Source organism: Aythya marila (assembly GCF_965140915.1).
Source record: "Aythya marila genome assembly, chromosome: 3".
Taxonomy (NCBI): Eukaryota; Metazoa; Chordata; class Aves; order Anseriformes; family Anatidae; genus Aythya; species Aythya marila.
Window position 1 is genome coordinate 96047189 of NC_139044.1, and position 26001 is coordinate 96073189.

Genomic DNA, 26001 nt, shown 5'->3' on the forward strand with positions numbered 1-26001 from the left:
TAATCTCAATAATGATCATAAGCCCTAAAATGATATATATGTAAGGATTAAAGGACAGGAGAACAAGATAGAATTTTCTGATAGGAGGAGCTCAACCATCAAATTATGCATCCGAGGGCAAACCTCCACCGAGGTGACTTAAAACATAAGCAGAGAAAATGATCAGAAAGAAAGAGGTGAGATATTTCTTAGTAAGACATATTTCTAAACTTACTTCTGGAATGTAATATTTCAGGTTCAAGCTAGTAAAATGTGTTCACTATTAAATTTAGCAGGAGATTGCTCTGCTTCATTACTTCTGAATATGTTGAAGATCTATTGATCAGAGGGTGCATTGATAAGATGGCATCATAAAGAGAACAATTTGACTGTAATCATTAAAATCTGTATGCATACTAGCAACTTTAGGTAGATCACAATGAGAATTCAGTACAATAAACTACACCATGTAATGGAGCAGGATATGTATGAGGCAAGAATTAATGAAAATTAGTGATAAGCTGACATTTCAATGCAATGAGTTTTGCTCTAAAGAAGACAAACAAGCTAAAAATTTGATTATAAATTCAATGTACTCCAGGATTCATTAACTGCTCTACCAAAGAAATGTAATGGATAGCAAATGCTTGCTAGTGTAACAAAATAAAGATATTAAAAATGTGTTAGCTAAATATTGTTAGCACCACAGCAGCAAAGATATAAAATTAAGGGTTTCATCTCATACTAGCAACCAGTAAAAACTTCCCAAAGGTACATAGTCAGCATGCAGATTTCATAAGGATTCTGGATCTTTGCTGTGGTATGTAGTCCTTAGTAGAGGATGAGAAAGAAACTGCACTATTATTTTGTCCTTCGGTCCCACCTATCTGCACTGTAAATGGATCTAATGGTGAAAATCCAACCACCAGCATGTCTCTGTGTCTTGACAGCCTATGTCAGATACTCTTGTATGTGCAGTGCTACTCCCATTCCTTTTACAGTGTCCTCATACTCCATATAGATTAGATATTTGAATTGCAGCACTGAACTACACAAATGACAACTCACCTTCTTGAAGGTTTTGAATAATGCAAGTGATATACTTTAGGAAAATATGAGTATATGATACTTGATACAGCACAGTATAAAGTTAGCCCTAAGCACTCACATAATTCTCAAATGTTTTGAGAATTGGCCACTATTTTGTACAAGGAGCAGCAGACACTTCTTGGAAGTGCCATTTGAAATTATCAAAACTAGTTATCAGAAGACTTTTTAAAAAGTTAAATTTAGATAAAATGAATTTTATGACCCGCTGAAATTCCCTCTAGATTTCTTTCTTATAAAGTACAAACAAGCCAGGCAGCAATTTTGACAGGAGGTATTCAAGTATTGAGTAATGTATACTGTACTAAACACCTCGTATGATGAGTAGGAATAACAGAAAGACTTCAAACACTTGCTTAGAAAAAAAATAATAATAAATGTTGGGAGTAAAACACAAGAGCAGAAAGTTAATATAGTGAGCTTTGTGCAGATAGTCTGAAACTGTCAAAGTCTGACCCTGTTCAAGTAGACCTATCAGAACAATTAACTTAAGAGGGAAAAAAAAAAAAAAAAAAAAAAAGTCATAATGAGGTGACAGTGAAAATTCTTCCCTCAGTTCTGAAACAGGATACATTTTTTTAGTGAGTGAAAAAGAGTCCTAGGGGCACATTTATAATATGTGTAACATAATAATACTCTCTGAGAAATACTCTCTGAGAGGATTCTTTAAGATGAAAATATAAGTAGGTTGGAAAGACAGAGAAGGTAAGGAAAGGTCTCATTTGATTGCTCCAACAGCTTTTGATTTTGCAATTACTTCATCAGTGGTGCTTTCTCAAGTACAGATTTTTTATTTATATATTTATTTTTTTGTCATACAGATCTGATAAATATTTCCAGTCATATTCCATACATTCTGGAGATCTACATTTCATTTGCCAAAATGAATTGCTTAAAATGAGAAAATAGTACATTATTTAAACTTTCTATTGATTTGAAATACTTAAATCTACTAATCCTATCTCCCTAATTCTCTCTACAATTTGTAAAACACATGTCTTCAAAAACATTTTGTTAGTTGGTAATGTTATTCTTATTTTGCAAATAGGAAATTAAGACATGGAATAATTAAGACATATAACTTCTAATATTTTGGAAATGATTGATCTGCTGAGAACAGACCAATCCCTGTAAAACAGATCAATATGATATAGAAGTCAGCTTTAAAGTTTGGCTCATAAAGTGGAAGATGTATTAAAAATAATTGTTTCTTTATTTAGCTTGTTTTTCATTTTGTATCACTTTTATGTTCTCATTTTTAAAAATTGTGATCAGTAATGTGGAAAAATGCCATTTTCATGAGAGCGATTACAAAATAATCACTAGAAAATAGCAAAACAGAATATTTTACTCTAAAGTATGTACAGCTTTAATTAGCTGGCTTGTTTCATTTCATTATCAAAAAGGGTATATGTCAATAAAAATTTCGTAAAGAACTGTCAGATCCCGGATTACTAATGGAAATGACTTCAATCATTTGGGGAGTGGAGGTCAGGCCCTGATCTCTTCTCTCTGGTGACAGCAACAGGACCCAGAGGAATAGCATGGAGCTGGGACAACGGTAGGTCAGGCTGGGTGTTAGGAAAAGGTTCTTCACCCAGAGGGTGGTTGGGCACTGGGACAAGCTCTCCAGGGCAATGGTCACGGCACTAAGCCTGAGAAAGCTCAATAAATATTTGGACAATGCTCTCAGACGGAGTCTGTTTTTTTGGTGGAGCCAGCATTTGGACTCAATGATCCTTGTAGGTCCTTTCCTACCTGGGGTATTCTATGATTCTGTGATTAGCATGTTAGTGTATATTTTGAATGGATCTGGACAGTCTTGCCTGTGCAAAAGAGATAATGGAAATCTGCAAAGTCATGTAAGTATTCAAAATTTTACTGTGTCACATAAGGTACATTTGAACCTGTGTACATTACCAGAATAAAGTTCTAGGCATAAATCTTTTGTTTTCTTTACAGAGAAACATTGAGCACTGTCTAAAGTGGTTGTTGAAATACATTCATGTTTGGACAGTACTGTATTTTTTTAGATACCTCCCTATTGCTGCAAAGGAAAAACATGCTGTTTGTACTAAAATCTCATCTATTCAAGTATTTGCTAGCATATTTTCTTTTGCCACAAGGCCTTTGCTTAAAGTGGTATTACAAAAAAGGCTAGAGTAGTTTTTTACTACTGTAATCCAATTTATAAAAACGCTAAAAGAAAGCTTCAGAAATTAATTTATATTCCCCCTTAGGCTATTTTTGTGTGTTGCAGGGCTTCTAAGCCACTTGTTATCATTCCATTTCCATTTACGCTGGCTTCATTTCAATGATTTTTGTGGAGGTACTCTGATACTGTAATAAAAGGTGAGCCTGTAAAACCTAGGGAGGTGGAAATGTGGGTGATTTTTCAGTTATTAGTGGCTGGTGTGTGAAGAGAAAAAAAAGTACTATCCACAGACTTTTCCTTTCCAGATTCAAATTTATTATAGAGGCATAAAATACCATTTGTGTTCCTATGATAGGGTTTTGAGGTTTGGGTTGTCTCTCTCTCTCTCTCTCTCTTTCCTTCCTTCCTTCCTTCCTTCCTTCCTTCCTTCCTTCCTTCCTTCCTTCCTTCCTTCCTTCCTTCCTTCCTTCCTTCCTTCCTTCCTTCCTTCCTTCCTTCCTTCCTTCCTTCCTTCTCTCTCTTTCTCCCTCTCTTTCTTTCTCTTTCTCTCTCTCTCTCTTTTGTATGAGAAGTTCTGTACATTTTTCATTTCTGAACAATTCACAAGTGGGGTTATGAATATAATCTACAGCATTATGAGTGATTTAGAATGGTTATGATTTAGAATAAAACAAAGTTTCAGATAAGATGTATCTTCATTTATTCTGAAGTTATATCAAATGTTCATTGCTCTAATGTTGTTCCCAGTCTTACGTGGCTCTCTCTCTAACGCCTTTTGACATAGGAAATACCAGCTAGCTTCAACTTTGCAATTGTATAAAATAATGGATCAGTATAGGCTGCTGTGGATTAATGGATTAATGCAACACACTCATCTAAAAGATGATTGAAAGTAGCATCCACATGTGAGAGTGTTCAGACAAAGCTCACATAAATGTAAGCTTAAACTGATTAATGCAAACATTTTCAAAGATTATATCTTAGATTGTTTGACAAAGTAAGGGTGACAAAGAACACTGAGAGGTCTAAGTTTTGCTGATTGAATTCCTAATCTTTTTATTTAATAAGAAATGTTAAATCTCATCTGTAAGCTATTATTAACAATGGTCTTAGTACTATATTTTTATTACCAAACTAATCTTACTTTCATTAGTGAGCCTGTTACCCATAGGGATACAGGTAAGTGATATAATTATGAAAAGCATGAAATTATGAAAATTGGCTGTTTACATGATTTGCCAAATTAGGATTTATTTGAAGCAAAATTATTAATTAATTAATTGAACCAAATCACATTCATGTTTACATGTGTTTAACTTTACTTTTACTGGGTCCACCTGGGTTCATATCCCAGTATACCTGAGAGGTGTCTTTGGTCTAAAGAATCATTAGCTTTTGAGTAACTGAAGAAGCTTCTTTCTCATATGGAGAAAATATTGTTTTTATACACCTAACAATAAGTTTATGGCATCGCTTCCTTTTTCACAACACTTTATAGCAGTCCTTTTTTTCCCCCAGTTTTATCAAATATTAGACAATGTTTTCTTTTAATGTCATTTAGTACAGAAACATATGAAGCCATTTCTGTTACTGTACTTTTTGTGTAATGGGTAGAAATCATGCAGAAATACACAGTATAATGCAGTAGAGAGAAGTTCTGTCAGAAGAAGGAGACACTTCAGAGACGGATGAGGAATTCTACAGGCAGCTGACAGAGGTTGCAAAATCATCAGCTCTTGTACTCGTGGGGGACTTCAACTTCCCTGACATATCCTGGAAGCACAACACAGCCCTGAGAAAGCAGTCTAGGAGGTTTCTGGAGAGCGTGGAAGATAGCTTCCTGACGCAGCTGGTTAGTGAACCTACCAGGGGTGGTGCCCCGCTAGACCTTCTCTTCACAAACAGAGAAGGACTGGTGGAGGACGTGATCGTCGGGAGCTGTCTTGGGCAGAGTGACCACGAAATGGTGGAGTTCACTATTCTTGGCGAGGCCAGGAAGGGGACCAGTAAAACCGCTGTATTGGACTTTCGGAGGGCTGACTTTGAGCTGCTCAGGACACTAGTTGGTGGAGTCCCTTGGGAGGTGGTTCTGAAGGGCAGAGGGGTCCAGGAAGGCTGGGTGCTCTTCAAGAGGGAAGTCTTAATGGCGCAGGAACGGTCTGTCCCCACGTGCCCAAAGACGAGCTGGCGGGGAAGAAGACCGGCCTGGCTCAACAGAGAATTGTGGCTTGATCTTAGGAGGAAAAAGAGGGTTTATAAGCTTTGGAAAAGTGGGCAGGCCACTAAGGAGGACTTTAAAGAAGTAGCGAGGCTGTGCAGGGACAAAATTAGGAAGGCCAAAGCTCATCTGGAGCTCAATCTGGCTACTGCCGTTAAAGATAACAAAAAACGTTTCTATAAATACATCAACACAAAAAGGAGGACTAAGGAGAATCTCCATCCTTTACTGGATGCGGGGGGAAACTTAGTTACAAGAGATGAGGAAAAGGCGGAGGTGCTCAATGCCTTCTTTGCCTCAGTCTTTAGCGGCAATACCGGATGTTCTCTGGATACTCAGTACCCTGAGCTGGTGGAAGGGGATGGGGAGCAGGATGTGGCCCTCATTATCCATGAAGAACTCGGTGACCTGCTACGGCACTTGGATGTGCACAAGTCGATGGGGCCGGATGGCATCCACCCAAGGGTACTGAGAGAACTGGCAGAGGAGCTGGCCAAGCCACTATCCATCATTTATCAAAAGTCCTGGCTATCGGGGGAGGTCCCAATCGACTGGCGGCTAGCAAACGTGACGCCCATCTACAAGAAGGGCCGGAGGGCAGACCCGGGAAACTACAGGCCTGTCAGTTTGACCTCAGTGCCAGGAAAGCTCATGGAGCAGATCCTCCTGAGAGTCATCATGCAGCACTTGCAGGGCAAGCAGGCGATCAGGCCCAGTCAGCATGGGTTTATGAAAGGCAGGTCATGCCTGACGAACCTGATCTCCTTCTATGACAGAGTGACGCGCTGGGTGGATGAGGGAAAGTCTGTGGATGTGGTCTACCTTGACTTCAGCAAGGCTTTTGACACCGTCTCCCACAGCATTCTCCTCAAGAAACTGGCTGCTCTTGGCTTGGACTGGCGTATGCTTCGTTGGGTTAGAAACTGGCTGGATAGCCGGGCCCAAAGAGTCGTGGTGAATGGAGCCAAGTCCAGTTGGAGGCCAGTCACTAGTGGCGTCCCCCAGGGCTCGGTGCTGGGGCCGGTCCTCTTTAATATCTTCATCGATGATCTGGACGAGGGCATCGAGTGCACCCTCAGTAAGTTCGCAGATGACACCAAGTTAGGTGCGTGTGTCGATCTGCTTGAGGGTAGGAAAGCTCTGCAGGAGGATCTGGATAGGCTGCACCGATGGGCTGAGGTCAACTGCATGAAGTTTAACAAGGCCAAGTGCCGGGTCGTGCACCTGGGGCGCAATAACCCCAAGCAGAGCTACAGGCTGGGAGAGGAATGGTTGGAAAGCTGCCTGGCAGAGAAGGACCTGGGAGTGATGGTGGATAGTCGGCTGAGTATGAGCCAGCAGTGTGCTCAGGTGGCCAAGAAGGCCAACGGCATCCTGGCTTGTATCAGGAACAGCGTGACCAGCAGGGCTAGGGAGGTGATCGTCCCCCTGTACTTGGCTCTGGTGAGGCCGCACCTCGAGTACTGTGTTCAGTTTTGGGCCCCTCACTACAAGAAGGACATTGAGGTGCTTGAGTGGGTGCAGAGAAGGGTGACAAAGCTGGTGAGGGGCCTGGAGAACAAGTCCTACGAGGAGCGGCTGAGGGAGCTGGGCTTGTTCAGCCTGGAGAAGAGGAGGCTCAGGGGTGACCTTATCGCTCTCTATAGGTACCTCAAGGGAGGCTGTCGCGAGGTGGGGGTTGGCCTGTTCTCCCACGTGCCTGGTGACAGGACGAGGGGGAATGGGCTTAAGTTGAGCCAGGGGAGTTTTAGGTTAGATGTTAGGAAGAACTTCTTCACTGAAAGGGTTGTGAGGCACTGGAACAGGCTGCCCAGGGAAGTGGTGGAGTCACCATCCCTGGAAGTCTTCAAAAGACGCTTAGACGTAGAGCTTAGGGATATGGTTTAGTGGAGGGCTGTTAGCGTTAGGTTGGAGGTTGGACTCGATGACCTTGAGGTCTCTTCCAACCTAGAAAATTCTGTGATTCTGTGATATCCAGGAATCCATAGTCATACCTTGATTGGTTTTGTTTGTTTGTTTGTTTGTTTGTTGTTTTTTTTTAAATTCAGACCATTGATAGCATGTTATCGACTTGGTGATGTTGGATCTCTTAAAAAAAAAAAAAATACATAAAGGAGTTTTTTTCCTTGCTCTTTATTGAGAGCAAAGTTCAAGGACAATCCCACATTGAACAAAATGTGAGTGAGATAATTCTGGAGAACTGCAGTAGTCTGAAGTTCTAGTTTGTCAGAGTTCCCTTTGAGTTGCCTCACCTTCTGATGCGTTACTGATCAACACAATCTTTGAGGCAGCACCTCCATGTAGCTGTTTTTATATGTTATGGCAAGTTTGATAATGAACTTAAGGATGTCGTCGATCTAATGACAAATTCAGGAATAGTGTATAAATCCTGAAAAAGCTGTGACAGTGATGGCAGACAGCTCTGTGGTGTTTCATGTGGCAGTTGATGACCTCTACCACTTTACAGAAGAAAGTAAATCTGATTTTATCATAGACTTGGGAGAAAAAAAAATCTCAGGTTTGCATTTGTTGCTGGTTTGCCTAAAATTGCTTTAGGGGTAATTCATTGGAACTTGGACTTACTTATTACCTTGCTATTAATGGCATTGATCCTTTTAGTGAATAGCTTTTGCCATTGGTATCTGATAACTACACTTCATTTGACCAAAAAGTTGTCTGAAGTTAGCTATTTCTTTCAAGAATCCTCCAGGGAACAAGCTGTACAGATATGAGGTCTTGCATGCACACACACATGCCAGGAACAGCTCTAAAGATCTGTAACAAATCTGATTCTCTTTCTAAACCTAGTTTTCATTGATTTTATTGGCCTAATTCGAAAAAAGAACTGGTCCTTAAGAAGAAGTCCCTCTCTCTCTGTTTTTTTTTTTTTTTTTTTTTTTTTTTTTTTTTTTTTTTTACTGTGTTTTTTCCACTCTTAGATTACCCAAAATAATTTCTTAACCATTAATGAAATTTTCACACATGATAACCTGAATACATCAGTTAGTACTACATTTAGCAAATAAAATGCTTAAGGTGCTTCTATTTTTGCCTCCCCATGTATACACTGTTTATTGGCAATTGTGGAATTGGTACATGTTCTTGCTAATGTGGACTGAAGAAATGAGATTCTCCATGTTGGATATCTGTTTCTGGTGGAGTTGCTCTAGCTGCTGTTCTAGATGTTCCTCATCTAACCACCTCAACCAGGAGGGCAGTGCAAAATATTTCTTATTTAAAAATAATAAATCATGTAGTGATAGGACTGGGAACAAGAACGTTATAGTTATAGTTGAAGGGAAGAGGAACAGAGTTACTTTTATGTCGGGGTGCCTTTGAAACACCTGTGAAGACCCGTTCAAATTAACTGCACTTGAATGCGGGTCAGTTGCTATGTGGACAGTTGGGACTTACTAAAACTTCTTAATTACACTCAGCAAAAATTCAGTCCTTAATAAACTTGTTAGTCTGATAATACTTGCATATTTCCTCATGAACTATTGAGTGTGCTGGCTTCTATTGTAGCTTGTGGTAGAGACTGTGGCAATACCTTTCTTGTGGGTCATGGATTCATTGAGTAATTTAGGAGAGAGTATGGTTATCTGATCTTATTTCCTATTGAAATTGGAGCCAAATCTGAAGGTGGATTATGCTGTTCAGGGCCCTGTTACCATGTGCTCAGTTTCACATGTTGTATAAGTTCCCCGTAAGTTCATCCTATAATGACCCCAAAAGACCCTATAAGGTTGTCTTATAGCGACCCTATAAGATCGTCCCATAATGACCCTACAAGCTCATCCTATAATGACACTGAGGTCGTCCTATAACGACCTCAAAAGACCCCATAATGACCCCATAAAATCATCCTATAACAACCCAAAAACGACCCCATAACTCATCCCAAAATGACCCTATAAGTTCATCCCATAACTACCCCATAACTCACCCTATAATGACCCCGTTAGGTCCTTCCATTGGGTTTGCGTCTTGAGTTGGGTTCAACGCCAACCCAAAATGTCTGAAACCCACCCAAAATTACAATAAATGACGTCATTGTTTTCTATATGGGGTGGTTACGGGGTGGTTATGGGGTGGGGCGCCCCCCAGCCCCATACCCCTGTGGGGTGGCGCCTCGACTCCTGCCTGCTGTCCCGGCGGCTGGCCAGCGCGCTGTGCGATAGTAAGATCCTCAATAAGGTGATGGAGAGTGACCATTGCCCCGTCGAGCTCTTCCTGGCCATATAATGGCCCTATAATGGTTCTATAGGGTCGTTCTGTAACGGTCCCATAAGCTCGTCCTATAGCGACCCCGTATGTTGTCCTATAACGGCCCTATAAGGATGTCCTACAACAACCCCATAATGTTGTCCTATATCGACCCCATAAATTCATCCCATAGTGACCCCAAATGTTGCCCTATAGTGACGCTATAAGGTTGTCCTATGATGACCCCATAAAGTTGCCCTATAATGACCCCATAACTTCATCCCATAATGACCCTATAAGACCATCCCATTATAACCCCAGAAGACCCTATAAGGTTGTCCCATAAAGACCCTATAAGGCCATCCTGTAATGACACTATGAGGTTGTCCTATAATGACCTCAAAAGACCCCGTAAGTTCATCCCATAATGACCCTATAAGCTCATCGCTTAATGACCCTATAAGTTCATCCCATAACAACCCCCCCAAAAAAAACAAACAAAAAAAGAAACACAAAAAAAACAAAAACAAACAAACAAAAACAAAACAAAAAACAAACAAAAAAACAACAACAACAACAATAAAAAAACAAAACAAAAAAAAAAAAAAAAAAAAAAAAAAAGCAGAGCTACAGGCTGGGAGATGAGTGGTTGGAGAGCTGCCAGGCAGAGAAGGACCTGGGAGTGATGGTGGATAGTCGGCTGAGTATGAGCCAGCAGTGTGCTCAGGTGGCCAAGAAGGCCAACAGCATCCTGGCTTGCATAAGAAACAGTGTGACCAGCAGGTCTAGGGAAGTGATCGTCCCCCTGTACTTGGCTCTGGTGAGGCCGCACTTCGAGTACTGTGTTCAGTTTTGGGCCCCTCACTACAAGAAGGACATTGAGGTGCTTGAGTGGGTCCAGAGAAGGGCGACGAAGCTGGTGAGGGGCCTGGAGAACAAGTCCTACGAGGAGCGGCTGAGGGAGCTGGGCTTGTTCAGCCTGGAGAAAAGGAGGCTCAGGGGCGACCTTATTGCTCTCTTATTGCAGCTATAAATCTAAGAGAATTAATATAGAGATGTCTTCATCCATCCTGAGTATAAAGGAAGTGTGAAGAACAGTTTGAGCTAATTCCAGTTGAAATAGTTTCAGTTAGTTACTTGGTCATTTTGTCCTTCCAATTTTCAAAGCTGAAGCAAGGGCATGGGAATTGTTGCTTTTAGAAACAGACCAGTCCTCTGTGCTCTGCTTTGCACACTGTTGAGCTAAGCCAGATAAGCAAGATCAGCAGCAGCTGTGTTGGTTTTGTTTGACTTCTACTTTTTTTTTTTTTTTTTTTTTTTTTGCTTTGCCCCCAACCAATCACCCTTTCCCAGGTGATTGGTTGGGTGACAGGTGGGCCTAATGATATATAAGCTGCAGGTGCCCCCCCCCCCTTCCTCCCCCAGCCCCTGAGAGTTTCTTCTGCCAGAGCTGTTCTTTGGGTGGTAAGTGTTTTGTTTTTCCTTCAGCCCCTTGCAGGATTCTTTAGGTGGGTCAGAGTGTATGGGCTGATGTGACCTGTATGTCAAATATTATCAAAGTTACAGCCTTGGTTTTAAAGTGATGAGACAGGGTTTAGGGGAAATGTATCATCTGAGTTCCCTGTGCCAGTAAGTATCTGAAAACAGCGGGAGTAGACATGTAAGGTGTAGTCTTTTTCAGGGCTAGGGACAGTTTCTTATATTTCTGGAGCTTTTTTTCTGACGTTTTGCTGGCTGTAGAGTCTTTAGACCTTGTAGTCTTATAATCTTAAGTGCTTGGAATTACCTTAATAGAATGTTATTTAGCAGAGGTTGCTGGCTAACTTGTTTTTGGGATGTGGTGGGGTACGCTTCTGGTTTTGGGTTACATTTTAATCTCTAGCTGTACCAAGCCATTTGTGTAACTCTCTAGAGGATTCACAAAGAGCTTCATTATGCACTGCAAGGGGCTTGACCACATAGGTGCAGTGTTACCAAGAGACTGAGCAGGGTCACCTGAGACTGAGCGACTGAGGGAGCTGGGCTGGTTCAGCCTGGAGAAAAGGAGGCTCAGGGGCGACTTTATCGCACTCTGCAGGTACCTTACATGAGGCTGTAGTGAGGTGGGGAGTTGGTCTGTTCTCCCACGTGCCTGGTGACAGGACGAGGGGGAATGGGCTAAAGTTGCACCAGGGGAGTTTTAGGTTGGATGTTAGGAAGAACTTCTTTACTGAAAGGGTTGTTAGACATTGGAACGAGCTGCTCAGGGAAGTGGTGAAGTCACCACCCCTGGAGGTCTTTAGAAGACGTTTAGATGTAGAGCTTAGGGATATGGTTTAGTGGAGGACTTGTTAGTGTTAGGTCAGAGGTTGGACTCAGTGATCTTGAGGTCTCCTCCAACCTAGATGATTCTGTGTGTGATTCTGTTGGGTTTTCAGCATCTCCAGGGATGGAGGTACCAGATCTTCTTAGGCAGCTGGTCCAACATTTGACCGCCATCATGGTGAATGCTTTTTCCTAGTATAAAACTGAGTTTTCTCTTGTGGCCACTTGTCTTTCTTCTCATCTTCAGATCTAGTTTCTTTTTTCAAACTGCATTGTCGTTTTCTATGCTGTCTCAATAGGTAGCAGTAAGAAGACAGAAGTAAGGTTCACCTTTTAGTTGTCATCTTGTAAGGACTCAACATATATTCCCTGTGATGCTCCTTGTACATTGTGTGCTCCAGGCCCCTGGACATCTTGGCAGCCCTCCAAGGTACTTGCTGCAGCAAGTTTAGAGATGAAAACACAGGATCAAATATTTGTTTCTTGGTTGAAGGCTAAAGTCAGTACTGGTGTACCATTGTGTTTCCAATTAGATATTTTGTTTCTTCATTACAGACAAGCAAAGTACATTTCCTCTATGGTTTAAGAATGCATTAGTGTGCATTTTATGCCAATTCATGCTACTGAAAGTTAAGGAAGTATCAATATTTTAAAGTATTCTCATGCTCAGTATGAAGTAGTGCAAGTTTATCAAATGGATGTCTTAATAGCAGGGCACTTGAAACAATTCTGCTTTCTTGGCACACACCAGTACATCTAAACAGCTCCCGTTCTTATGCAGTTAAGTCCTGGATGTTAGTTGCCAAAGTACACTTCCAAATTAAAGCAACATGTGATTGTGTTTTTGTTCACATAATGAAGTGAATGTGCAAAACAAATTATGATTCATATTCTATAATTACCTAGAAAAGGTATTTTTTAAGGGGAGGGAGGTGACTTGTTAGGTTAGCAGCGTTTTACTTCCAGAAATTACCTTGAAGAATTTGCTGTCTAGTTTTAGTTTGCTCTCACTTTCATGGCATTTGATGTCACTGAATTCGAGTACTATGAAAAAAATGCTTTCTGAAGTATTCCAGACAGCAAGACTACTGTAGAGGCACCCAGGCAATCTGTTTAACAACAGAAACACAGAATTCTTCAATTGGAGGCTTTCCCATAATCTTTTTGCAAGTTTTTGGTATTGTTGTGATCCTAAGAAACATATTTCAAGTTGATGTATTATTTCCTTTAAGTTTACCACATGCTTGCCTTTTTGTAGGTTGTAAAATATTTAGGTGTACTGATTAAAAGTGTAAAAGAACTATTTGTCTTCCTTTAATGTGAACTTCAATGTCAATTAACTTAACAAATGAACTAGTATTTCAAGGAGGATGGTACAGAAACTTACTGAACAGCTGAAGAGTCCATATTAGAGGAGTGATATTATTGTAATAGAATCAAAACAAGCAGGCCTAAAAACAACAACAGGAGTTTAAGCTGTCCAGTCACTACTCAAATGGGTTCATTTATATGAACTAAAGTCATGTCAAATGGAGCAGACGATGATCAGGAATGAGGTAGCTCAAGCTGTGTGGTTCTGCATTTATACTTTTTTTTTTTGCCTATGTAGGGCAATGTGTTGAGGCATCTCCTTCTATCTTCTGTTTCAACCTGACTTTCTTTCCCCCAGAATAGACACAAGTTTCCTGAAACACAGGTCTTTTAAATCACTTCTCAAAGAAGGAAAAAAACAGATGTTAGATCAGAAAATACATAATATAAATTAATGATGAGCTGTCATAACAGTACACTACAGATGTAGGGCAGTAGTGATAACCACTATGATTTATTAAAATAGAGCAAGAAGCACGTTTCACTAAAAACTGCAACATCTAAATAGATAGTGAAGGTAATGGAACATGCAAAAGCCTGAACATAAGATGTGGCAAGCCTCATGGTAGTTCTGGGGCTTGTGGATTGAGGGGAAAAAATCAAGTTGGTTAATTCCAGAATTGGAGTTAATGAGGTGGAAAGAAAAAGGAGTAATAGGTTGACAAGTACACAGAAGGTGAAAAGATTAAAGCAAACAGTTAATTAGCACATGGGAGACAACGTTTAAAAAAAAATAAATAGCAGAAAGCCAAAGCAACAGAAGTCAGAAAAAAGCTATATGCCTTCATCAACATTTAAAGCTCTCCTCACTGACTTCGATCTTTGACTCATCAGAGTCACTCCTATTTTCCAAACCTCAAAATTGGAAAGAGACTGGGTACCACCTGACTCCTGTAATTCAAGCATGGTGTTCACCTTGGATATTTTTATATATGAGAACTGAAGGTGGTCCTAAATAAACCCAATTTTGCACAGAACTTGTAGTTCAGTGTATCTGTTGTACTAGTGTGCTGTTTAGGTGTTTATCCACTGCAGTTCCAGATGCCATTAATGAACTATAGCATAAAGTAAACTTCAAAGGCAAAGAAGATTTTTTTTAAAGGCACAGTTTTTCTTAACTATCCAAATTACAACTCTATCAAAGTGTTTTTTTTTTTGTTTTGTTTGTTTTTTTTTTTTTTTTTCCTTCCAAGAAGCCGCTAGCAAGTCTGAACACAAGAATTTTGGCCTTGAATGCTTCCAGGGATGGGGCATGCACAGCTCCTCTGGGCAGTCTGTTCCAGTGCTTTGCCACCCTCTGAATAAAGAATTTCTTCATTGTATCTAATCTAAACCTCAACACCCCCAGGTCCTTCTCCTCAGGGCTGCTCTCAATCCATTCTCCACCCAGCTTGTGTTCGTGCTTGGGATTGCCCTAACCCAGATACAGGACCTTGCATGTGGCCCTGTTGAACTTCATCAGGTTCACCCACTTCTAAAGCCTGCTGTGTTGTCCCTACAGTGGATACTGGGGTGGTTGAAAACTCCATGAGGACAAGGGCTTGTGAATGTGAGGCTGCTCCTATCTGTCCATAGAGGGCTTTGTCTACTCAGTCATCTCAGTTAGGTGATCTGTAGCAGACCCCCCATTATATTGTCACCTGTCTGTCCCTGCACTTGAAGGCATTTAATTCTGCCCTATAAGCTCTCAATGGGCTCCTCATCCATCTAATCAATGTCAACCAGGTGTAACATTGTCTTTATTGATGTTTCAATAAAAAAGTAAACATTTTTTTTTTCTCCATCTGTTTTATCCTCAAAATGCATCAAAACATTTGTTTGGAGAAATTAACTTAGAACTGGTATTGCAGCATAAGGATAGTATGTCCAAAATTCTGTTTTTATCTAAAGGTATGAATGCCTGTAAGATGGGAAATGGAAGGTATGTTTCTTCTTGAAGTTGTAAGATGGAAGTTTTCTTTGGTATTCCAGTCAGGTGACAGAACAGCCAGTTAACAGTGGAACATATAAGATCCTTGTTTTTCTGAGGAAGCAGCTGGAGGACAGATGGGATAGTCCAAACTATCAAATAGCTCTGTGAATCAAGACCTGGTTATCTACTTCTGGTGCCCTAAACTTACATATATTGATCTTAAAATGAATCCAATCCAAAAATTCTTTGTTTCTGATAGTTTCAAACACATATTTCAGTGAGCTGTCTTGGAAAGTGCACAGGCAGAAGGGTTAAAATAGGGCTAAAAAGCTCAAGAACATGTTGAAATTTTGCAGTGAATATTTATTGCAAGAGGAGCAAAAAAACATAACATATTGGCTGCTTGGTTGTGGGAACGTGAAGTTATAAGGCTAAACACATTTAATTCATATGAAGAGAGCTTTATTTTAAAGGTTTTAACTGTTTGTGCCTTTTTTATTGTGCAGGTTATCTGGATTTCAGCTGCCATCATCTATTGTGAGCACAGGATCTATCCTCACCCTCTGTTTCACCACAGACTTTGCTGTTAGTGCACAAGGTTTCAAAGCTATCTATGAAGGTAAGAATTATTTTTCTACTTGGTCTTTATTTTACTTGACATATGTTTTTGATGTTGAAATGTGCTTCAGTTTTCATTGTTTGGGGTTTGAATGATCATTGACTATTGCATAAACTTTTTTTCTGGCATAATTAAATTTTACTACATCGTAGTCATAGTCTTGATTTTGAAATTGAATTCAATCAAACTAATATTTTAATTTCTGCAGTGATTTTTAATCAAATTGATTGGGTTTCTAAAGCTGGATTCAGAAATGCTTATGTTTAAATGGGTTTCTTATTATTTCCTAAATTTATTTTGACAACTTCTTTAGGCAATGCCTGACTAAAGGGGTTTAATGATAAAAATGAGATGAGATATGGATCCTAACTCATCCTGAAAAATCAATCGGTAATCTTCTTAGGGGGAAAATGTATGTATATGTACATACAAGGGTTTTTTGTTTGTTTGATTTCAAAAAGCAAAGCAGTTCAAAGCCAGTTCTATGGAAGATGTTACAGTATGGTCATGACTGCACAGTTCTGAGGGGAAAAGTGAGGCCAAGCTTTTAATGTCTTCAAGACTTAAGCCATAAAACCAGACTGAATCAATTTCTGTAATATGATGACTTGTACAAAAGACTTTGAGATATGTAAACTCTGCTTAGAGTTGGATAGTGAAGGTGTTTTGAATATAACTTCAGGATCACGCTCAAACTGAGTGTGAAGACTAGTTTGATGTGTGTTATTAACTTTCTGTGCTTTTTCTGGTTGGTGTGGGTAGCCCAGGAGTATCTTTCTTTTCCTGGTTGCTATTCCCCTTTTCCGTTGTCCTCCATAACCTTGTTAGCTGAATAACAGGACTGCCTCTTTCTTTCTCTTGGTTTTCTTTTTACTTGGTCTATATTTGGGTGAGGGCTGTGAGGAAAGTTTCATTTTAGTATTCTTTAAGTTTTATTTGATAAGCTGAGAAGGTCCTTCAGATATCATAAACACCAGGAACCATCGCTGTTTTCTCAGTAGGAAGTTGTTTTCTACATATGTGTATCTTTCTCTTCTAGCAGTATGATAGCACATTTCATCCTTTTATGCAAGCTGAGCAGTCGTCGCTTCTTTTTTTTTTTTGTACGGAAAAAGACATGAAGAATGCTAAAGGACGTCTCTTGACTGTCAACTTAGGAACATGCACAGAGCCACAGGCTGTAAGATAATGACACTTCCTGCTGGCCTACATTCTTGTGGGGGTTTTAAAAAAAAAAAAGGGCAGGAAGAGCTGTAATTAACATTGAAAAATAGTGCCATTCTCCAATTAAACAACACTGCCCCCTTCCATATTTATTTCTGTAAGCCTGGCACTGTGCATGAGCTTTAAATTGACTTTGAAATATGACATTCAGCTCCCCCAAAATGGTGGATAACTCTCCAGTGACAGTGTCACAGAGTATGGACTGGCAGTGGTTTGAGAAGGCTTTGCAGTAGTCAGGGGTTAGGTGTTTATTTTATGAGGACTCAGAATGAGTTCTGTATCAAACATGACTGCTGTAAGGGACAATAGGCTTATTGAAAGCTCATAGATCAAGAATACCTGTAACTGTCCCTGCCTCTTTTTTTTTTTTTTTTTTTGAGTGATCCCTTTTGGCTCCTGTTCCATATATAGCAGGTATCAGATCAGCCCCTTTGGGACATGGGAATACAGCCAGATATTACTAGTCACTGTAAGTCTTTATAGCCACTCTGCTGGTTATCTATCCCTGAGCTAGTTTGCTTTTAGTAAAAGTATCTAGTTATCCCTGCTTTTAGCTAGCTTTTTCATTCTTCTGTGGAGTAAGTGGATTACTGTTCAGTTGAAAGCATTAGTATGTGTATGTTAAATTGTTACTGATTGCTGCCATTTAAGACTTTGGAGCACTATGTGGCTGTAGTATAATTTGAGAAATGCAGTTTTAAACTGGGAGGGAGTGGTTCTGTAACCAATTTTTGTATGGAATATGGAGAAGTCTACAGTACTCAAAAACAGTTATTGGAACAGGGAAAAATGAAGGAAGTAATTTGCATAAACTTCCTATATTCTGTGAGTCTGCAAAGCTGGTGTTTTTTAACTCTTGTGACAGGCCACTCTTCTGGATAAGAAAATTTAATCTCATTAGGGGTGCTACCTTATGCAATCAAAAAAATATAATAGTAAGCATCTTCAAAGCTAGCTCTGCTATTGCAAGTCAATATTTTAAATGTGATCATGTTGGGTGGTTTGGCAGAAATGACTCTTGTCTATTAGAAGACTTAGACTGGGCTAAATTCTCTGCAGTGCTGAGTTTATGCTTTGCAGAGCAGACGGGATGTTGTTGGGAGGCCTCACCCTTAATGCCTGCAGGGAGCTCTTCTGCACTTGCTCCCTGGTGACTGGGGCTAGGGCACTGAACCAGGAAAGAAGAGATACGAACCACCCCAGCACCTACTCAGCAGGCTCCAAGGATACAGCTCACAAGGATCTGCTGCTGGGAGGGAGCCTTGTGTGCCATTGCCTGTGTTGAGATTCTGATCTGTGGGTTCTAGTGAGTATGTTCCTGATTCATGAACTCCCTTCCTGTGCAGCAATGAAACGTGCGTCTTTTGTATTTTTACAATGCATAAGTGGATTAACAATGAAGCCAATGAAACCACATACTAGCATTCCAAGTACTTCAAGGTGATTTGAACCTATCCAGATTTGCTTTCTGTCATATACTATGTGAACATACATATTTAACTAAATCTGATTTAGTTGCGGTAGACCAGCAAGAGCCATCTACTAGTGTTTACAAGACACTGATGTAGCCAGGCAGCTGCCTAGTTCTTGAGCTAAAATGTAGGTTCATTTATTGTATCATTGTTTCACCAGCCTTGTACGTGTGTTTATGAGAGAATCTAGTATTTTTAACTTTAACACTGGTAATGCTTCAGTCTTCTCAGTGATCATAGATCCTGAGTTGGAAGGGATCCACAAGGATCACATCAGCACTCCAAACTTCCAGTACAGATGGAAGCTTTATTTACTCTTATTTTCTGGAATGTTTTGTTGATGGGATATACATATAACTGTATAACCATACATATAAAAATATCTATAAATTTCAGAAGTAAACTTATTTAACCTGGTAAATGATTTGTTGACCACTGTTGTCACTGTTCGGTAATAATTAAATCCAAGACTGAAAGTTTGGAATTTGGGAGTTGAAGGATGAATGCTGTTTCTGTAATGTGTTTTTTTTTTTATTGACAGTACCTTACATGATATAGAACATTAGGTTTAGTCCTTGGTGGAGAAGGGAGAGAACAATAATATACTTGTAACTTGTACAATTTTGTTTCCTGTTAAAATCAATTTAATGGATTTTCTTGAATGGGATTAACAAACTATTCTTAAAAGGTGCTTTGAGGGCTATAAACAGAAGAAAAAATCAGCGTTGCTGTTGTAGTAGCTTTCTTTGGAAAGGTCTAAAGTATTTGTCCCATACAAAACACTTGCATATGGTTGGAAATATGAAAAACAAAACAAAAATCTCAGATGATGACAGTATCTGAAGTGTTTCACATGTGTTTACTTCATTAATTCATGGTAGAGTTGTTATATAATATTTCTTCTACTAACTAGTGTTTTCAGCCATGCATTTGCTCAGGGAATCCACTTGTCAATTGCAGCAATTCTGTAAGAGTAGAAAAACTTAACTCTTGGTACACTGTTAGTCATCACTATAAAATGAAATGTGGTTTTTAGTTTTTGCTACACTGACTTCTGCCACTAAACACTAAACTGCCCTTGAAAGTTAGCAATCCTCGTCTCATTTTAAGCTATCTTAATTTGTTGTTGTTGCTGTTCTTGTCCTTAAACACATTTTGTCATGTAGAGTGGTGGACAGTGCTCAAGTCTGGTACATCTAGCTTGTTGTTTAATGTGTGCAAGTACCTCCTTTGACTTCTGTTCTACAGCAGCAGGTTTTCTTTGCCAAAGGAAGAGCTCTTGCACATCCCTCTATCCTACCTGCCCTCAGGGTATACTGCCTTTTTTCTTTTGGTCTTTGAATTCTCAAAGCTTTCTGCTCACACCCAGCATTAATGTTTATACTGGCAGTTACTTCATCCTGCTTGTGCATCTTCCCTGAAGCTTTTTAAAATCCATTTCAGCATCAATGGTAAAAGTAGTGGTAAATCAGTGTAAATCCTTTGAAGAAATTTGTTTTCCTCTTGTTTCTTCTTTTCTCCCTGAATATCTGTCACTTTGTGCGTTTTTTTTTTTTTGTTTTCTATTATGGTTCAATATTTCAACCTATTAAAAAAAAGATTTGAAACACTTCCCCAACCAACTTGGAGACAATAACATCTTGTGTTGACTCCATGATCTTACTAAGATAATTTTCCTGAGACTGTTTTTTGCCATTAATATGAACCCAGTCAAGATAATAGGCCTTGGCACTGAAGCTAACATTGCTTGTTCACTCAGCTTCTCCAGTAGATGTCTTGGTTTGTTTGCTTTTATTCAAAGTGCTCAGATGACTTTTCAGTGCTTTTCAAAGAGTAAAACTCGTTTTCACTGGGTCATTACAAGACAGAGCTTCCTATTTATTCTTCATGTGTCTGACTGTAATAGTCAATAGTTAGAGTTCTTGAAGCACTGTCCTACAATAGTAAGAGCTACTACTCCCTGGGAATAAGTGCGTTCAAAACTTGTTCAGTAATCTGCCTCAGTAATCTGAGGCAAATATTTCATGTTGAGCAGTAGAAAGTTAAACTGGCAAGAAAATGCAAACTTTTCTGTGATTTCTATGCATAACTATCCCTTACTATTCATCTGTGAGTGTAACTAGCAATGGTTTAAGAGCCAAGCAACTACTAATCTTTATGGTATAGTCACTAAGTACTCTATTATCTATTAACTAATACCTTATTTTGGTTGTTCTAATGCTCTGAGACTTGGAATATTATTCCTGAACATCACTAGATTGGCCTACCCAGCTCTGAAGAGGGCCAAAAAAAAAAGAATATGTAATGATGTAATGATGACATTGAGACTAAGCAGTTCATTCTGTATTGTTTAATTTATTATGTATTTTTCTCACAAGAATTCCTTTGTTTGCTCTCAAATCTATAACTGTTCTCTACCCTACAGTGATAATCAGAGAAAGGTACAATTTCAATTTAAATCTGTTTAATCCTTTTAAAGGGTAAAGGCACAAACTATTTTTTCCTTCTTTAATGGCATTTCTTGGGCAGGGAAAACAAAACTCTTTAATATTATAGTAAAATAATTTTGCAGCTACACATCTTAGGTTATAGTCTCATCATCGAGTGTATTTGGCCATAACATCTATTGATAGACTGATGTATTTGCTCTTCTATTTTTAGTTAAATTTGTGTTGTTCACTATTTTGGTAGTTTTCTTTTCAAATTAAGCTATTTGTAAAAGTATTGAGCTGTTTGTGTGTTTACACATGGACAAGTAAACAAAAAGTTAGGAAAAAATGAAATAATCAAATGGGATCCTTTGAGGCTGAAATGTACAGTTCCATCTTGTTGGGGCAGAAGTAATTGTTTTGTATGAATGAAGTTGGGATTTCCTTTGTCAGCTGAATTTACTAATAGTTACTGCAGTCCTTATACTGAAGAAAAAGTTTTTTCCACTTGCTAGCAAACATCCTTAAAAACAACATGGTTTTGAAAGGATGCAGTCTGCATGACTGTTAATGATGTAATGCAGGAAGGAATTGTAATGCAATTAAAAACAAAGTTGGCATTCCTTGGGTGTAAATCATGATAATGTTAGCAGCAAAATTTCAGAGCAGGAGAGGTCCTGTGGGACCTCTGATAGCTAATTTTACCCTGAGCTGGTGAAAGGGGATGGGGAGCAGGATATGGCCTTCACTATCCACGAGGAAATGGTTGGTGACCTGGTACGGCACTTGGATGTGCACAAGTCGATGGGGCCGGATGGGATCCACCCGAGGGTACTGAGAGAACCAGCAGAGGAGCTGGCCTAGCCACTGTCCATCATTTATCAACAGTCCTGGCGATCGGGGGAGGTCCCAGTTGACTGTCAGCTAGAAAACGTGATGCTCATCTACAAGAAGGGCTGGAGGGCAGATCCGGGGAACTACAGGCCTGTCAGTTTGACCTCAGTGCCAGGGAAGCTCATGGAGCAGATTATCTTGAGAGTCATCACGTGGCACTTGCAGGGCAAGCAGGTGATCAGGCCCAGTCAGCATGGGTTTATGAAAGGCAGGTCCTGCTTGACGAACCTGATCTCCTTCTATGACAAAGTGACGCGCTGGGTGGATGAGGGAAAGGCTGTGGATGTGGTCTACCTTGACTTCAGCAAGGCTTTTGACACCGTTTCCCACAGCATTCTCCTCAAGAAACTGTCTGCTGGTGGCTTGGACTGGTGTACGCTTCATTGGGTTAGAAACTGGCTGGATAGCCGGGCCCAAAGAGTCATGTGAAATGGAGTCAAATCCAGTTGGAGGCAGGTCACTAGTGGCGTTCCCCAGGGCTCAGTACTGGGGCTGGTCCTCTTTAATATCTTCATCGATGATCTGGATGAGGGCATTGAGTGCACCCTCAGTAAGTTTGCAGATGACACCAGGTTAGGTGCGTGTGTCAATCTGCTCGAGGGTAGAGGAAGGCTCTGCAGGAGGATCTGGATAGGCTGGGCTGATAGGCTGAGGTCAACTGCATGAAGTTCAACAAGGTCAAGTTCCGGGGTCTGCACCTGGGGTGCAATAACCCCAAGCAGAGCTACAGGCTGGTGGGAGATGAGTGGTTGGAGAGCTGCCAGGCAGAGAAGGACCTGGGAGTGATGGTGGATAGTCGGCTGAATATGAGCCAGCAGTGTGCTCAGGTGGCCAAGAAGGCCAACAGCATCCTGGCTTGTATGAGAAACAGTGTTGCCAGCAGGTCTAGGGAAGTGATTGTCCCCCTGTACTTGGCTCTGGTGAAGCCACACCTCGAGTACTGTGTTCAGTTTTGGGCCCCTCACTACAAGAAGGACATCGAGGTGCTCGAGAGAGTCCAGAGAAGGGAAACAAAGCTGATGAGGGGTATGGAGAACAAGTCTTAGAAGGAGCGGCTGAGGGAGCTGGGCTTGTTCAGCCTGGAGAAGAGGAGGCTCAGGGGCGACTTTATCGTACTCTGCAGGTACCTTACACGAGGCTGTAGCGAGGTGGGGGTTGGTCTATTCTCCCATGTGCCTGGCAACGGGACGAGGGGGAATGGGCTAAAGTTGCACCAGGGGAGTTTTAGGTTGGATGTTAGGAAGAACTTCTTTACTGAAAGGGTTGTTAGACAGTGGAACAGGCTGCCCAGGGAAGTGGTGGAGTCACCATCCCTGGAAGTCTTTAAAAGACGTTTAGATGTAGAGCTTAGGGATATGGTTTAGTGTAGGATTGGTTAGTGTTAGGTCAGAGGTTGGACTCGATGATCTTGAGGTCTCTTCCAACCTAGACAATTCTGTGATTCTGTAATCTAGGTCATCAATAATTTAGGTTTCAGAAGAGTTCACTTCAGCCCTACCAGCTTAGAGAACCAGTATTGAGAGAACTTAAGAATATGAAGGTGATTCTATGAGCAGAGACAGGTGAAATAGTCAGCTTGTTCTCTGAAGTGTATGAATAGATCTGAAGTGCATATGAATAGATTTAAAAAGTGCTTGAAACAAATGTATGGGGAAATGAAGTTGGTCTGTAGAGGCAGGTACTCTTATATGCTTTTTCCAGTCTCTCATATGTCAATATATTGTATAGAGGAGAAATGATAACTATATTTAAAACAGTTGTACTCCACATCTTCTTTAGTTATGAAAAATTAAGATGGGTAACTTCATCTGTTCAAAAGGAAGTGCAGATTCCTTTCTCCAGTAAAAGCGACTTAGTTTCTTTGCAGCAATATTTGAAGGACCATGAGTCAGAGATGTGCAGTTTTACCTCCTAGACTGCTTAAGGCAGAAAATTCTGAATTGGAAGTTCTAGGATTTTTTTCCCTAAAAAAAAAAAAAAAGACACTGTAATGAAACTTGATTGAATAAATCCTACTTGAATTGGCGGAAAATAAAATCAGATTCTATTGGATCAATGAATCAATCAATCTATCAACCAATGAATTATGTATCTAAAGGAAGGGATAATTATGTAAGAGCCTTGCCTATTGCCTTATTCCAGCATTGAGCTATGTGGGCTGTATTCTGCTTTCCAGCTCTTGAGTAGCTCAATCTCTGATGTAAAGACAGCCTTTGTGTTGCTATGAGCCTTTGAAAGGGGGATTACATGATTTAAGATACGTTTTTGGAACTGTCTTTTCAATGGACTCTGATTCTGGAAGTGAGGGGTTATTTAGTGCCTTCTAGTGATTTACTGATCCTTATCAGAACTGGTGTGTTCATTGTCCTTGGTGTATGAGCTGGTAACAAACCTGTGTCGGTGGCTCATACCTTGTAATCACTTAGTGGGATTGTAAGCTTCCCTCCACAAAACTGTTGTGCTCCTATTCGAGATAATATATATATATTATTTTGGGGGAAAAAGGGCTTCCTAGAGCAACAGTTTGCTGAGAAACAAGTTTAAAACACACGCAGTTCTGGAATAGTCAGTTTATTTTTTTTAATTCTTCCATGTAAGAAATGTATGGAACACATCTTTTCTCAAAGTACTTTTCTAAAACAAGTTGTGCAATGTGACTCAACATAGCTGGCATTTATGCTTGTTCTATTTTACATCCAACTGGGATTTGGGGGAATATTTTTTCATGTTCATAGCTTTATATTTTTGCTGGAGATAAGATTTCAGTTAAGCAGCCTATGCCTCCTTCCTTCCCTGACTCAAAATTTATTGTAAACAGTGACTGCTGCCAAATACCAAGATGTCAATATCAAGAAAGGGTATCAAATAAGGAGCCTGTCCTCTGTTGAAGCTTAACTTTGCTTGAAATTTTAGGTCTGGTTGTATTGTCTCTTTGCCAATGTGGAAACTATAAAATATTTATTCTTAGTGTCTTGTGTGGATTGCCAAATTAATCAAAGGAATTCCTTGATGTGTTATCCCCAGTCTGTCTGCAAAGTTAAATCCTACTTCATTGTCTAATTATATTCCACAGAGTTCACTTATCTTCAGAATGCTCACATTAATATGAAGATCCCAGATGAAATGCAACTGACAGCAAGTTTTTGATGAGTCTGAATAAGTCTGATGCTGTGGTCTACTTGATTTCTGGTCTTGTAAAGAAAGCTGTTTATTTGGCTGGTACTAAGTAGGGAAAGTTGTATTGGGATTTTGTCTCTTAAGACAAAAGTACATTTTCAGCCATACTCATCTGTTCTCTAGTTTGTACCGTAGTCTTCTTAGTAGAGTCTCTTTTTGAGCTTGTTTTCCTTGATTTTTTTTTAAATATGGAAACAATTTCTGCTTTTTAGAATAAAGTCTCTGCCTCCTATTAACATGTACTGTTCATAACTACTTCATACTTATTAGAAATCTCCTTACAATGTCAGAGATGACCTATGGCCTTCAAGTCTTTTCTCACTAAAATAAAGTAGGAAAAAATTCCCAATTTCATCTGGAACCATTGTCTGCATATTTTTATTCCTTCAAGTAGACAAAGTGTGTACACTGCTGCAGGATGGAACTGTTATTTTCAGAATAAAGCCAGTGGGTTAGCAGGCCAGAACATAGATCTTTGGCTTTGTTACCATACTGAAGCCAGCAGCCATTAACCTGATTCATTAGATGTAGCATAATTTGCTATATTAGATGGATAGTTAGCATGTAAGTACAGCCAGATACCTTGCTTTTCATCTCTTCTTGTATAACTTTAAACTATTAATAATTGTACTTTGAATTACTTTGTTATTCATATTCTTCCCATATATTGAGGGCTTAATTTGCATAACCCTTCATGTTTTTCTTCTGTAATTGGGATAATAAGGCACAGATCTAGAACTTTGCATCCAAATATACTCATCAAAACAAGCATGTCTGAATTTTGGCGAAGGCACTGATCTTGTTCAGTAATGAATAAAGTAGCTGGTATGTCACCCACCTATTAATTGTGAAGAAAAGGAGTAGGTTGACTATCACATTTAACGCAGGCACTGCATTTAATTGAAACTTTGGATTTTAACAAAACTCTATCACA

The 26001-nt window shown here is 39.8% G+C and overlaps 1 protein-coding gene across 1 annotated transcript in view; it reads left to right on the forward strand.

Moving 5' to 3' along the window:
* The window catches only part of CSMD1 (CUB and Sushi multiple domains 1), a 1184580-nt gene that overhangs the window by 343490 nt on the left and 815089 nt on the right, over positions 1-26001 (forward strand). Inside the window, exon 3 of the mRNA XM_082756691.1 lies at positions 15759-15871. Within this exon, the coding sequence (XP_082612817.1) occupies positions 15759-15871 (113 nt within the window). The remainder of the gene's footprint in view (positions 1-15758; positions 15872-26001) is intronic.